This window comes from Podarcis bocagei (assembly GCF_964188305.1).
Source record: "Podarcis bocagei genome assembly, chromosome: 7".
Taxonomy (NCBI): Eukaryota; Metazoa; Chordata; class Lepidosauria; order Squamata; family Lacertidae; genus Podarcis; species Podarcis bocagei.
Window position 1 is genome coordinate 18950553 of NC_138132.1, and position 15659 is coordinate 18966211.

General features: G+C 45.4%; 1 protein-coding gene across 7 annotated transcripts in view; it reads left to right on the plus strand.

Annotated features, from left to right (window-relative positions):
- Nucleotides 1–913: 913 nt before the first annotated feature.
- The window catches only part of MAG (myelin associated glycoprotein), a 74443-nt gene continuing 59697 nt past the window's right edge, over nucleotides 914–15659 (plus strand). For 2 of the 7 annotated variants that reach the window (XM_081203530.1, XM_081203531.1), the window contains exon 1: nucleotides 914–1168. In XM_081203530.1, the coding sequence (XP_081059656.1) occupies nucleotides 1000–1168 (169 nt within the window). In that variant the 5' untranslated portion in view covers nucleotides 914–999. The remainder of the gene's footprint in view (nucleotides 1169–15659) is intronic. The other 5 variants (XM_081203533.1, XM_081203536.1, XM_081203538.1 and 2 more) reach the window with 4 other exon arrangements.

The following is a 15659-nucleotide window of genomic DNA, read 5'->3' on the forward strand; positions in this document are numbered from 1 at the left end:
GGTTAAACCACAGAGCCTATGACTTGCCGATCAGAAGGTCGGCGGTTCGAATCCCTGCGACGGGGTGAGCTCCTGTTGCTCGGTCCCTGCTCCTGCCAACCTAGCAGTTTGAAAGCACGTCAAAGTGCAAGTAGATAAATAGGGACAGCTCTGGCGGGAAGGTAAACAGCGTTTCCGTGCGCTGCTCTGGTTCGCCAGAAGCGGCTTAGTCATGTTGGCCACATGACCTGGAGGCTGTACACTGGCTCCCTCGGCCAATGAAGTGAGATGAGCGCCGCAACCCCAGAGTCGGCCACGACTGGACCTAATGGTCAGGGTCATCAGGGGCATAGCTAGGCAGAGGCTCAGGATGCAAATGGGCATGTCCCTGTTTACATGCTTGGATGCCTCTGGGCGAATTAAGGTGTCGGAGACCTTGGATCTTACCAGCCCTGTGCTCCACAATATACCCAGTAAGCAAAAGAATATTTCTTTTTTAAAAAAATTAAAAAGGCAAAATGGGAAGATGTCTTGCACATTGCTCTGTCCATTCGGTGCCACCTACACTAACTGGCAGCGACTCTCTAGCGCTCCAGGCAGGAGATATTCCCAGCCCTAGGTGGAGTTGCTGGGGATTGAACACTGGAACTTCTCCATTCAAGACAGTTGCTCTGCCACTGAGGTGTGGCCCTTGGGAAAGAATGGGGCAGGAGATCAGGGACCTGATGCAAAAGACCTGGGGCTCAGGCCCCCTGGGCCACCCGCTGAGAACACCCCTAGCTCAGTTACAGGACCCCTGCTTAACAAAGCAACCCAATCCTAGACTTCTGTTTACTTCCGCAAGTCATTCCTTTCCTGGGTGTTTTGCTCCCCACCCTCCGGTCCTCCCTGCCCCCATCTCCATCAATACTTAAGCCCGATCTCCACGTCTGGCACATCTGTGTGCATCACTTCATCCTGACATCTCGCCACGGCTGCTCCCTCTACGCCCAAAGTGTACACAGGGGCTCATTGTTCTGGATGCTCAGCTTCCCCTTGTGGGCTGATCTGCCTTGGCTTTCGCTGGCCACTGAGGCTGGCATAACCTGGTACCCTTGGCTGGGTCTGAGGACTTGTCTGGTTTCCCGGGACGTATTTGCTGGAGGAAGGACAGCAGCGATTCCACGAGAAGCCCATCCTCAGATTCTGGGTGAGTGCCGTTTTATTTTACTTTTGTGAGGGGCTTCTGTGGGAAGGCTCACTGATGAGGGCAAAGGACCTGGTTCTTTTTTGTATATTGTCAGAGCATGGATTGATCTCCAAGCAGAGCCAGAGAGCAGTTTCGAATCAAAAGACAGCCGCTAAGGTATTTTTATAGCTTTGGGGGGGAAAGGAGATTGCAGTTGTTCGGAGCAGCGGTAGCCAACTTCTGGCTTATGAGCCACATCTGAGGCATCTGTCCCTTGGTGGAACCCCACCAGAACTCAGTCAAGTTGTGGGATAAAGCCTGCCTACTGCTTCACTATCAAGAGCAAGAGTCAGGGGGAGACATTTTTGTGGTGTGTGTTCGTGAGATCTTCGCTCAATGGCAGAATACCTGCATCACCCGCAAAAAGACGCAACTTCAATCACCAGCAGCTCCAGGTACGGCTGGGAAAGACCCCTGTTAGAAACTGATTTATTTACAATATGCCAAGGAACTCAAGACCCCGTACATGGTTCTCCCTGCTCCATTTTATGCTCGCAGCAACCCTGTGAAGTTGGTTAGGCAGAATGACAATGACTGGCCCCAGGTCAGCCTGTGAGCTTCATGGTATGTGTACCCCTGCGTACCCCCAGAAAAAAGGCACTGGAGTTATGTGACCCCCAAGCCAAGGAGATAAATAACTATACAACCTTTAGAAGATATCTGAAGTCAGGCTTGTATAGGGAATTTTTTTTTAATGTTTAATGTTTTATTATGTTTTTATTTATGTTGGAAGCCTCCCAGAGTGGCTGGGGCAACCCAGTCAGATGGGTGGGGTACTGTTATTGTTGAAATTATTATTATTATTATTATTATTATTATTATTATTATTATTATTATTATTATTCATTCGAGAAATGCTGGAGGGTATGTAATACTGAGTCAGATGGACCAATAGTCTAACTTAGTGTAAGACAGGCTTGTATGTTCCAGTGATCTACATGCAGGAGAATATGGAGACATAGGGACATAGGAATCTGCCTTATACTAAGTCAGACCACTGGTCCATCTAGCTCAACTTTGTCTACACTGACTGATAGCAGCTCTCAGGGTTTCAGACAAGATTCTATCCCAGCCCTACCTGGAGCTGTCGGGGATTGAACCTGTGACCTTCTGCTCTCAAGGCAGATGCTCCACCACTGAGCTACAGCTCCTCGGTCCTGAAGTGATAGAAAAAGGGAGAGCTTCATTCAAGATCGCATGCTGAGAATCACAGTTTTGACAGTTCCTTTCTGGCAATGGGTGGGGTGCGTGCAATGTTCTTGCAACTAGAAAAATTGTGCTCTTCAGAAGAAATAGTTGAAATAGAGCCCTAGCGCTAGGGTTATTTATATATTTATTATTTTCAGAAAATATTCCTATGAGGGTGCCCCTCCAGGAGCTCACTGTTATACAGGAGTGATTTAAGAAGTTTAGGTTTGCATAATGAAAGTGCCTTCTCACCCATGTTGTTTTAAATTTAAAATGCCCTTTTGCTGTTAGAAAAGTGATGGGGGAATGCATTGAAAAGGGTGGGATGAATGAACAATTGATGGGAAACAGGTTCAGCCCACCCATGAGGCAAGGTGAGGAGACTGCCTCAGGTAACAGGATTCATTGGTGCAGCAGATCCCGATGTCAGAGCAAGAAGGGAGGTGCCATTTGGTGTGTGTGTGTGTGTCCACCTGAAGTGCCAAAATATCTTGGGCTGGCACTGATGGGAAGACATGTAACCACTTTGCATGTGGATCAGGATGAATGTTGAGTCAATGGCTTGTGAGTCCTATAAGAGTCTTTTAAAAATAGCATTCCTCCCCTCCACTCCATGTTAAAGTCAACTTTGCACCATTCTGCTGCATGTCTGCATCATGAGTAGGGATTTGGTTCGGTCCACATTTAAAGGCAAGCTTATCTAGTTCACACTCTCTGAAACAATATGTGAACCAAAACACAGGCAACCTTCTGAATTCATACTTATCCAAATTTTGTGATACAGTTCTCCAGTTAAGTAATGCACCCAAAAAATGCATATACCGGTACTTGGATGTATATTCATGGGAAAAACAGGCAAAGATGCATGAGTTTAGGGGAAATTGCTCTAAAATGTGTATCTCAGGTAATATTGCATACAGCCTTGTGCATATTAGGAGACACTCTTTCTAAAATGTTGATGAATTTTCATGAGAACTATATTTAAAAACATGAGAAACTGAAAATGTTGAGAACTGAACTTAACATTGGAAAGATTAGAAACTGAAATGGACATTTTCACCCATTGCTATTCAGGGGATGTCATGTGTAAATTTAATGGTGAGCTTCTCTTTCCTTATGTACATTTAGTAGCCCTTGAGAGTGCAGAATTTGAGAATATTTAGCTTAGAGCAAGTGGCCAGGAATGGTGCAAAGGAATAGGTCTTCTTCAGATCCAAAAGGGTTAATTCAGCAGAACTGAAACTGAATTCAGAAAGTAGGTCAGCCATTTGAAATTGTTATATGAACAATACATTTGGAAATGTTTTAAAACGTGGTGCTGAGAGGAAATCGTTTGCAGTGTTCAGTGGTCGGGTTTGACACTTTTTCAGCTGGTGTTCCCAAAACTCTTAAATCAAATAGTGTCCATTGCCAGGAATGTGGCATGGGAGAAAAATGGAATAAACCTTTCAAGGTTGCGGTTTCCTTTGCAAGTAAATTTGATATGCCACAATTTGCATGAGAATTCCACCCCACCCTCCCAATTCATTTCAGCAGTAACCAGAAAAGCCAGGATGCCAGGGCCACAATCTTGTCTCTGATGGGAGCACTCTTAGCAAATTGTTTTGCAAATTGCAGAGCGGATGGGCAGGGTGTGTGTGTGTGTGTGTGTTGCATTTGAATTCTCAAAGCCTTCATCAAATTTTGAAGTTCTCTGGGTTGGTGCGGTGGCTAATCATAAAACCTTTAGCCTATTCAAAAACACATATTGTTCTGCACAATCCCAGTCTCTGAGTGGCGAGACACGTCGGTGGTGTTTCAAGCCCTTTTCTGAGGTCTGGAACGAAGGTGAATGGAGACTGTGGCATCTTTAGGTTATATTTACCCATATATACAACCTGGGCATAGTATAGAGGGCATCACAGCACTAATCCTCCAGCAAAGGAATTGGTTCAGCAGCCTCTTCTACTGGATTCTAAGCGTTTCCTGTGCACCAAACATTTTGCAACATATGTTTAAAACGCCCCAGGTTGAATCTCTCGCATTTCCGAGAGCAGAGGATCTCAGCCAGTGTCAGGGGGACACAGTGAGTAGATGGACCAAGGATCTGAGTACAAGGCAGCTATTTCATATATTTATACTGGATGTTAGCCGCAGGTCGCCCTCTCACAATTATCTTGCATTTCCTCTGGACGTGCAGCCAATGCTGTTCAGCAAGGTATAATAATAATATAATAATTTTTTTATTTATACCCCGTCCATCTGGCTGGGTTTCCCCAGCCACTCTGGGTGGCTTCCAACAGAAGACTAAAATACAATAACCTATTAAACATTAAAAGCTTCCCTAAACACTGGACGGCTGACAAAAAAGGCACACTGGTTGCTGCTGGGCAGCCTTGGAAAAGATGCTGCTGTCTTCTGGAGATCTGTTGGGTTGGATTTGGTGGAGCGTTTCATTCCAGCACTGCAGCCTAAGGACAGAACTTTTTGCCACGTTGTGTTGTTTTCAGCGGTTACCCGGAGTGAGTAGAAAATTCAGCGTGTGGCTTCTTTCCTGCCACAGCGCCCCTGTGACAGGAAAAGCATCACCTGCCGGATTACTGTTGCTGCTAAAACAACTGTGGATGCCCTGTTGGCTCTCCAGTTGGGACTCCCATCAAGTTCCCCCAACCCCAGCCAGTGGGCCAGGGATGAGGGAAGTTGTTTTCTGCTCCAGAGGGTAGGACCCGAATCAATGGATTCAAATGTTAAGAAATGAGACCCCAGCTAAACATTACAAAGCACTTTCTGACTGTAAGAGCTGTTCGGCGGTGGAACAGACCCACCTCAGAAGGCGGTGGATTCTCCTTCGTTGGAGGTTTTTAAACAGAGGTTGGACGGCCATCTGTCAGGGATTCTACCCAAATGCGATTTTGGTTTTAAAACGCGTTGTAAGGAGTCTGTATGGGAGTATATTGTATTTAAAAATAGGGTATCAGAGCTTTTAGGGGCTAACCAGGTTGGGATAGCTGGGATAGCAGGCTTGTTGGGTTTTGAATGTCTTATGTAGATTTTTCAGTTTCTTTGTTCTGTATGGGACAATGACAATAAAGATTATCATATCGTATCGAAATTCTTTAGCTCTGATTCCTATGTTGCAGGGATTATAGATGACCTTTGGGGTCCTTTCCAACTCTACAAATCTATGATTCTATGAGTTGCAGCTCAAGACCCAGCTCAGGAGGGGCAGGGTGTGTGTGTGGAGTTATCAACCCTTCCTGCTTCACACTGGAATGGAGGGAATTTATATAACGAGTCCCAAACTGAACAAGCTTTTTTTCCTTTTGGCATGGTGCACGTTTGATTTTATCCACCCGAGGGCAGCAGGGACCCATGAACAAACACAAAGGCCCGCTCAACAAAGGGAGCTTTGAGCAAGCTGCAGCTCCTACATGGTGTTCAGATCCGAGCATGAAGAGGAGAGCTTTTAATAGCAGACAAAGTGCGGGATTGCTCTTCCGCAGCTATAGCTCTCCCAACCCCTTGTCAGCACCCCGGCAAGATGTATTTTTATGTTCTCTCACATTGGCCGCGCTTTGTGTTTAAACTGTTCTCGCTTGCAACACTTGAAAGTGCAATACAAAGGCATAATAATAATACAAAGCCCCCAGTCTTGAGCTTTGAAAGGTTCCTAAGAGAGGGTATCATTCTCAACGATGAGGAGGCAGCGTGAGTTCATTTATGCTGCCTCCTTGCTGGCCTGTTCTAAATTTGCAGAAAACAAACCTAAACAACAGCTTTCGTTATCCTCGTTTATTATATTTTTATCTCGCCCTTCCTCCAAGGAGCCCCAGGAAGTATTTCTTATTTATTTCATTCAGGGAAATTATACACCGCTTATTGGTGCTTGTCTCTAAGCAGTGTACAAGGAATGCAATCCAATGAAAATTAAAAACGACGAAGTCAAAATTCAGTTTAAATGCTTTCTGGGATTTTTTTTTTTTAAGTATTCAGGTGCTGGAAGTTCAACAGGGAAAGTGGGGATTCTCTCACCTCAGATGGAAGAGACTTCCATAAATTCGTGCCCCCGATATTCAACGTATAGCTCCTGATGAATATGAGCATAGAATCATAGAACCATTGAGTTGAAATAGACCCCAAGAGTGCATCCCATCGGATGCAGTGGATCTGAGTCATGGGGGACCACCAACAGTGACTCCCCAAAAGACCTCAGGGATCGGGCAGGGGTATAAGGGATCAGGTGGTCCCTGTGGTATCCTGGACCCAAGTTGGCAAGGGTCTTGCAAAGGTCTTGCAAGGACTTTGAACATGGCCTGGTAGTATATGTGGTTCACTCACCACACCCTTTTATCTTCAGAACAACACTATGAGGTAGGTTGGACTGACAAAGAATAATTGTCCCAAAGTTGGCCCCTGGCTGAATAGGGATTTGAACCTAAATCTCCCCAGTCATAGTCCTAGACTGCGATGGCTATACCGCACTGCCTCTCTTTATGTTTTGCTGCTAGGTCACACCACTATGAGTTTGGAAACTCTGAAAAATTGTGGTGGCATTTGATCACTAGATCTACACGCCTTGTTAAAAGCATGAGATTTGCTCGCCCTGCCCCCACCACATTAACCAATAATGGCCTGCAGAAAACTGGGTTCAAAAAACTACCCTTGAATTTCATTACTAATATGTATCCCAAGTGGCAATTCTGACAGCCAATCTTTCATCATTAGTTACGTTGCCTGGAAACATCGAGCATTCGGAGGCTTTCAAAATTATTTAAGAACTTCAAAATGTTCTTTTGAATTCTCCCGAAATGCTGAGCTGTAACAATATGAAAACACGATGAGCCTCATCGCCATATGCTGATTCTTCAAGACTTAGCAAAGCTGAGAGCCATTTCGATACAAGCACATCCACCTTCTGCGTACAGGAATGCATCTGTAAGATATTGCAATAATCTTTAACGTTTGTGGTGTTTTCTAACCTTTGGCAGAGAGAAGCCCTAGTGACAGATTTTTCTCTGCCAAGATCTAGCGGCCTATTATTTTGGCAGCAACTAAAAGGCTTCCAAGATTAGGGTGGCCATGTGCCCTTTTTTTACAGAGGACAGCCCTCTGTTTGAAGGACTAGTCGGTCCAAGTCTGGTTTAACAAAAAAGAATTGACAGAAGGGAGAGTAGGAGGACCATTAAAGGAGCTGTCCTAACAACTCTCAGCACTATTGTTGTTGTTGTTGTTGTTGTTGTTTTAAGAGAATTTCAGGTATACAAAATAAAGTGAAGAAAGTGGAGGAAAAATGCAAATGAGAACTAAAATACAATAAGGAAAAGGGATATAATGTAATACACTAAATATAATCAGTTACACTTCCATACATTGTTATATAGATATTCAGGGTTACTTCGGTTTATGAACTTAATCTGTTCCAGAAGTCCGTTCTTAAACCAAAACTGTTCTTAAACCGAGGTGTGCTTTCCCTAATGAGGCCTCCCGCTGCCAGTTCCCTTCCACCTTTCGACTTCCGTTCTTAGACCAAGGTAAAGTTCTCAAACCGGGACACTACTTCCGGTTTTGCGGAGTTTGTAAACCGAATCGTTCTTAAACCGGACTATTCTTAAACCAAGGTACTACTGTATATGTAATGTTATTGTCCTAATACATATGATTATTAATAACCCACTATACTTTATATAAACTTGTTCCAAACATCAGTATATTTATCCAAACAAAACCTACATCAATAGGCAGCCCATTCATATGTTGCAAATGTTGTCATGTTGTCGATCCATTGGTTAAAGGGGATCTTATCTTTATTCTTCCAGTTCATTGATGCCAATCTCTTAGCCATAGTCAAGGCACATGTTCATTGCTCAGCACTCTTTAACAAACTACAGCTCCCATAATTCTTTATGGCTGTTCAAAGTGGTATCACGGTGCTTCAAATGGATGGCCGTCCGCAGGCTTGGTCTGTGGTGACAGTGGCAAGCACGTAGCATCAGCTCTCAATTAACGCCGTGCAGCTGGGAAGGGCTGTTTAAATTTCCCACAATGCCCTGGAGTGATGCAACATTGGTGGCATTGTGGGAAATAAAAATTGCAGCACCCAAACACTTTATTAAAGTGAGGCCCGAAGCAGGAAGGAAGCATGGGCGCTGCCAGGCTCCTAGGGGGTTCTGTGGCTGCCCAAGGATGCATACCATGAGCAGCATGGGGTCAATACCAGGCATAGGCAAACTCAGCCCTCCAGATGTTTTGGGACTACAACTCCCATTATCCCTAGCTAACAGGATCAGTAGTCTGGGATGATGGGAGTTGTAGTCCCAAAACATTTGGAGGGCCATGTTTGCCTATGCCTGGTCTGTACCATAGATGGGGAAGGTGTGGACCAGCAAAAGTGGCTGGATTGTTGTTGTTGTTGTTTAGTCGTTTAGTTGTGTCTGACTCTTCGTGACCCCATGGACCAGAGCACGCCAGGCACTCCTGTCTTCCACTGCCTCCCGCAGTTTGGTCAAACTCATGCTGGTAGCTTCGAGAACACTGTCCAACCATTTCGTCCTCTGTCGTCCCCTTCTCCTTGTGCCCTCAATCTTTCCCAACATCAGGGTCTTTTCCAGGGGGTCTTCTCTTCTCATGAGGTGGCCAAAGTATTGGAGCCTCAGCTTTACGATCTGTCCTTCCAGTGAGCACTCAGGGCTGATTTCCTTAAGAATTTGTAGGTTTGATCTTCTTGCAGTCCATGGGAGTCTCAAGAGTCTCCTCCAGCACCATAATTCAAAAGCATCAATTCTTCAGCGATCAGCCTTCTTTATGGTCCAAGTGGCTGGATTAAAACTCCCATAACCTCTGAGCAACATCCTGATGGGAGTCGGATGGCACCAACATTGGAAGGGCTACTGGTTGTCCAATCATGATTTACACACAGACAAACACATATCATGTTGCCCTTTTTAGATGACCCCCCCTCGTGGTCTTGATTCTCCTCACTCCACTTAATTCCTAAGGTGAGCAGATGCAAAGAAGGACCAGGCCCTTATGTAACTTCAAGCTGGATTTCAGTGATGCGTTTTCCTCTTCTTTTGACATTGCGTCAGTTTCCAACCTATCGAGTATCTAAATTTCTTCAAATATCTATTTGCCTTTTGGAAAGCAAAGCCTGCCGAGACTAGGCCTAGGACCATAACCAGTTTAAATTTTATTTTTATTTTTATGATGACCTTAAAAGAATTCTCTGATGTATGAGGGAAGAATTAAAAAATAGGACGTTAAGAGTTTTAATATACAGACATAAAAACTGCAGTTTGCAGGTGGCAACCACCATCTTAGAGGTCATCAACCCCTGCCCCAGACCACTATTTCACAGGTTCTTCTTTGAAGAAGGGTGGTAGCTCAGTGGTAGAGAATCTGTTTGCATGCGGAAAGACCCTGGTTCAATTTCTGGCACCTCCTGTGCTCCGGGGCGGGGTGGGGGAGGCATTTTTATTCCAAAACGACTTGTTTTCATCAAATGCTGGCGCATGCCAGCTGAATCAATTCACTAATCTATTAAAACGAATGTCATTCATTGACTAAGATTTCTTTAACTGGGCAACAGGTTAGAAATGCTAAGCGTGGAGTTTCAGACATCAAGATTTTGCCAGGCTGTAAGATTTGTGTGACATTAAAATAATAATAATAATAATAATAAATCAGATTGCAAAAGGGTGCAACGACCCTAGAAGCCCCTCACATCTGATCTGCAGCACGGCTGCACCGTGTGATGTAAGTGAACAGAGTCTGGGCTCTGCAAGGGACGGGCTGAGCCTAGCTTGGACAAACAGCTTTGTTCTGTGACCTTTCCTTGAGTGGCGCTGCCAGGCTGTGCCATTCCAGAGCGGCTGCTTCGCGGCGCTGCGTTGAGCACGATCTGCTTTTAACACAAGCCATTGTCAAGAGGAAAGAAGGCAGAGCAGGGAAGGGTGCCGCTCTGCGGGCGGGAAAGAAACCTTTGTGAAACTAAGGGAATGAGCACCTAGAAAGTCCTTGACTGCACAGACCATTACTCCAGTGACCTACATGTTAGATCAGTCCGCCTAGCCTGTTTCAAACCACAGCCACACAGGAGAGAGATGAGGAGCAGCCCTAGACTGAGGCGCCATCTGCATCATACACTTAAAGCAGTACCACGGTAAACACTCATGGCTTTGCCCTGGGAACTGTGGTTTTTTGAGGGTGGCGAGAGTTGTTAAGAGACCCCTGTTCCCCTCCCTCAACTACAATTCTCAAAGTGGTTTAACAATAACCCCTCTTTACAGGGAACTCTGGGAATTGTAGTTCAGTGAGGGGGACAAACTACAGTTCCCAGGATTGGGGGGGACGGACTATGACTGCTTGCAGCAGTTCTCAACCTGTGGGTCCCCAGATGTCGTTGGACTACTACTCCCATCATCCCTGAGCTCTGGCCTTGCTAGCTAGGGGTGATGGGAGTTGTACTTCAACAACATCTGGGGACCCACAGGTTGGGATGTTGTTGTTGTTGTTTACCGGCAGATCCCAGGGCAGGTTGCAGAAATCGAACTTTCAGAATTGCAAACAGTGAGCGCTGCATTAGCATGAACTGGGTGGGCTCTCAAAACACACATCTCGGGGGGGGGGGAGTGCTTCAGCATTTGCCGAAAGCTGTCTAGTGAAGAAGCCAGACGGACCACTTTGGGAAGGGAATGCCACAGTTTAGGGGCTGCCACAGAGAATGCCCTCTTCCCAGCTGCCGCCGCCTCAGCTTCTGAGTGAAGTGGAACTACCTATAGGGTCCCCTCTGCCGATATCCACACCTGAAAGGGTCTGTAGGGAAGGTTTTGTGGATACAGTGGTACCTCGGGTTACAGACGCTTCAAGTTACAGACGCTTCAAGTTATAGACTCCGCTAACCCAGAAATAGTACCTCGGGTTAAGAACTTTACTTCAGGATGAGAACAGAAATTGCATGGCGGCAGCAGGAGGCCCCATTAGCTAAAGTGGTACCTCAGGTTAAGAACAATTTCAGGTCAAGAACGGACCTCTGGAACAAATTAAGTTCTTAACCCGAGGTACCACTGTATTTGGGGCCCAAGCCATTTGGGGCTTCAAACACTACCGTGGGCACCTTGAATTAGGCTCAGAGAGAAACCAATAACCCGTTTCCATTCCGCTACTGCTACTGCAGGCATCGACATCCTTTCCCGTCTTGTTCAGTGCCTCCCGAGAGCTGCTCCAGCTTTCCTTCTCCAAAGGAGTCAGTATGGGACATGCGCCTCCAGAGAGCTAGCAGGCCTGGGCCTCTTGCCAGGGGTAGGCGGGCACAGCTGGTGCCCGTAGGAGGGAAGTTAACACCAACAGTGGAGGCAGGAAAGGGAGAATCAGCTACAACCGAGACCTACGTGTGTGAGCGCTCTTCGCACACAAACACACAGTCGCGGACACCCACACCTCGCAGAGGCACTCTTTCTTGCTTGTACAGAAGCTTCTGTGTGCATCCAGTTTGGAGCCTGAGCTTTAGGACTGCTTCTTGGGCCGACACATCATGTCAGTTTCGCCTGCGCTCTGTAGCCAGTCTGCCTATCAGAGTCATTTGCGGTCAGTGGCGGACTAGAACGTAAGACAGGGATATCAAACCAGGACTGCAGATCCCATCAGCCCAACCAGTATTTCACATCCCCTCCAACATTTCTGTGGTGAAACAGAGATGTCCTGTTCCACCCCCTCTAGCTTTCTGATGAAAATGGGATGTCCTAATCCAGCCCCTCCATTTCGCCAGTGAAGAGAGTGACGTCTCATCCCCTCCAGCGTTTCTCCAGCAGAAATAGGGACAACCAAAGGGAAAGCAGGGCAGTCCGGGATCGAATCAGAAACCGGGATGGCTTCTGCAAGTCCGGGATTGTCTCTGGAAAACCAGGACACTCGGAGGGTCTGATTTTATCCATGGGTCAGGGATGATGGGAATTCGGGGAGGGGGGGCTTCCCTCGTGCTTGGTCCGGAAGCTGCAGTTAGTGCAGGATGCTGCAGCACGATTGCTGACAGGAGTGAGATCCTGTCAGAATATAACCCCTTTTGCCCAGAGAACTGCACTGGTTGCCAATTTGCTTCTGGGCCAAGTTGAAGGTATTACTATTCGTATATAAAGCCCTTAACAACTTGGGATCCGTTTACCTGTGAGATTGCCTTACCCCTTAAAAGTCCACTCAGCTGCAGAGCTGGCGCTGTTCCGCATAGTACTCATTCCACATTTGTAAGAAATTGATCTTCTATCGCTGTATTCTGTGTGGCCTGCTAAAAACATTTCTCTTCGGGCAAACCTATCAATAGTGTCGAATGTTGACATGTGTTTCAGTCTGGTTCTTAGCAAATAGCTAATGTCAAATATTTCTTCATATGTTTTGAAGAATTGTTTTTAACCAGTTCGTTCTTTTTGTAAACCACTTTGAGGTTTTCGTTTGTGCAATCAAACGGGATATAAATTTTATAAAATAAATTAGTCCAAAGCAGCTGGAGGGCTCAGTGTTGGCTATTAGAGGCAGTGAACTTGTTGCTGGGACTCACAAATGCTGTGGCAGTTAGATTCTGCATGTGGGTCTCCATAGGCATCTGCTTGGTCGCTGTGAGAAAAGAATGCTAGACTAGATGGGCCTTTGGCCTGATCCAAGAAGCTCTTCTTACAAGAACACAATGAAAGTCCTTAGTAATTAGTAAGGTGCTGAAAAGTGGATTTGCATACTCATCAGCTGCCCTGGAAAACAGATATCCTGCCTGCCCCCTGCAGCAATTTTGGGTGCCTTCCTCTCTCACAATCTCTGGCCAAGATCTCACCCTGAAAAAAAAGTGTTTTTGGGGTCCACAATTTTGTGCAGTGCACCAAAATGTGTGTTTTTGAGCGCCACGTCCCCCAAAGCTTTTTTTCTGGGTCCATAATCTCACATAGGTCACGTGACTCACGTAGGATTTTGCATCTGGAAGATGGCATTCTGGATTTGGGCTGTGTCACACTGGAGGGTATGGATTTGTTGTTCTGAATTACTGGAAACACATCTAATGCTATGGTTTGGTCCGTGAGTACTCTTGCTTAGAGCAGGGGTAGCCAATAGAGTGCCTTTCGGATGTTGGGCTACAACTCCTATCAGTCTCACCTGCCTTGGCCAATGGGCAGGGGTTGTTTGTTTGTTTATCACATTTATACCCCGCTTTTCCTCCAAGGAGCTCAAGGTGGCATCCATGGTTCTCTTCCTCTCCATTGCATGATCCCAACAACCCTGTGAGGTTGGTTAGGCTGACTGGCCCAAGATCACCCAGTGAGTTCCATGGCTGAGCAGGGATTTGAACTCTAGTTTCCCAGGTCCTAGTCCATCACTCTAACCTGGCTCTTTATATTACCATATTATCTGGATAGCTCTGTTTGTTAAGAGTGTGGTGCTGATAATGCCAAGGTTGCAGGTTCGATCCCTGTATGGGAGAGCTGTATATTCCTGCACTGCAAGCAGTTGGTGTGTGTGTGTGTGTGTGTGTGTGTGTGTGTATATATATATATGTTTTACAATTTAGAATACTCATTTAAACATCCTTAAAATATCAATGACTTCCCTTCTTCCCTTTCCTTGGTTCATTTTGCATATCATAAATTCCTGCATATTTTACAGAAACTAAACCATTCAGAATATTTGATGGATATTATTACATCCATCAAAACTTATTTACACCGTTGAATTTATCTTAATGCTGCCAACGTTTTCAAGTGTATACAATTTTCCCTCATAGGACTAGATGATCCTTATTGTCTCTTTCAACTCTACAGTTCTATGATTCAGTTACAGGAATGGTAGCAACTAATAGTCCATCAGTATCTAAGAGGACACCATGTTGAATATTCTGGCCCCAGCAAGGCCAGTGGTTGGGGATCATGGGAGTTGTAGTCCCACAACATCTGGAAGGCCACAGGCTAGCTATCTGTGGCCTACGCAACGTGACAAGAGAATGTCACTGTTCCTTTCGTGGCTGTGGGTGGTCTCTTGAAGGGCAATTCACATGGAGGTTCTGACATTCTGAGAACTGCTCCTGTAGAAAATTACGAATAGCACTCTTGGTGACTACAGTGGAACACAGGAACCAGGTCATCTCTGAAGTATACCTATGGTTGGTAACTTTGCCGAGGTACAAACAGAGAGGAAATGCAGGCTAGAGCAGATAAGATTCATCGGTCTTGTGTCTGCTTTTTGTTCAACTAAATCACAAGGTTGGTTCCCTTGGATACAGATACAGATTCCCCCCCCCCCATACAGAATTCTAAACAAAGAGACAAAAACACACTAAAAATTAAAACCTAGCTATTGTCACAGCCCAACAGGATTGTTATGAATGTTGCCATGATTGGATGACACCATCTGTGGTACAGTTAGGTAATTTTGGGTTCCCAGACTTCAGCGGTCTGCCTTTGGGACCCCCTCCTTAGAGGGTAATAATGAGCTTTGCTTCAAAAAGGGAGGCGTGAGGAGGTTGATGAAACAAGTTAATGAAAGATAAAGATTTGGGAATATTGGATTTGGTTTTTAAATTTTTTGTCTGCTTTTGTTTTTTGGTTTTGATGTATTGTGTGTTTTGTTTTTTCCCTTTTTTTCTTTTTATTGACTTGTATTGTTGAATTCCTTTTTTTATTCTGTTTTTTATTTTTTTGATGTATTGTAACTCTTTATTGTCTCCCCCCCCCGCTTTTTTTGTAATTGTTAAACTTTTAATAAATATCATTTTTTTAAAAAAAAACATCGGAACATCGGAAGCTGCCTCAGGCTCATGTTCAGTCCCCAGCAACTGAGGAATGGTTGGAATGGAAATGTCCCCTTCCTGAAACTTTGGAGAGCCATTGCCCATCACTGCAGACAGTACAGAGCTAGATGGACCATGGGTCTGACTCAGACCATACGTTTAAAGCACACCTAATGCATGTTTTATATGTCTGTTGTTATTGTCCATGGAGTTTTCTTGGGATACTGGAGTGGATTGCTGGTTCCTTCTCCAGGCGGACCACATTTAGTCTAAGCTCTTGGCTATGACCTGTCCGTCTTGGGTGGTCCTGCACGGCATAGCTCATAGCTTCTCTGAGTTATTCAAGCCCCTTCGCCATGACAAGGCAGTGATCCTTTTGAATTGTGGTGCTGGAGGAGACGCTTGAGAGTCCCACGGACTGCAAAAAGATCAAACCTCTCCATTCTGAAGGAAATCAGCCCAGAGTGCTCACTGGAAGGACAGATCCTGAAGCTGAGGCTGCAATACTTTGGCCACCTCATGAGAAGA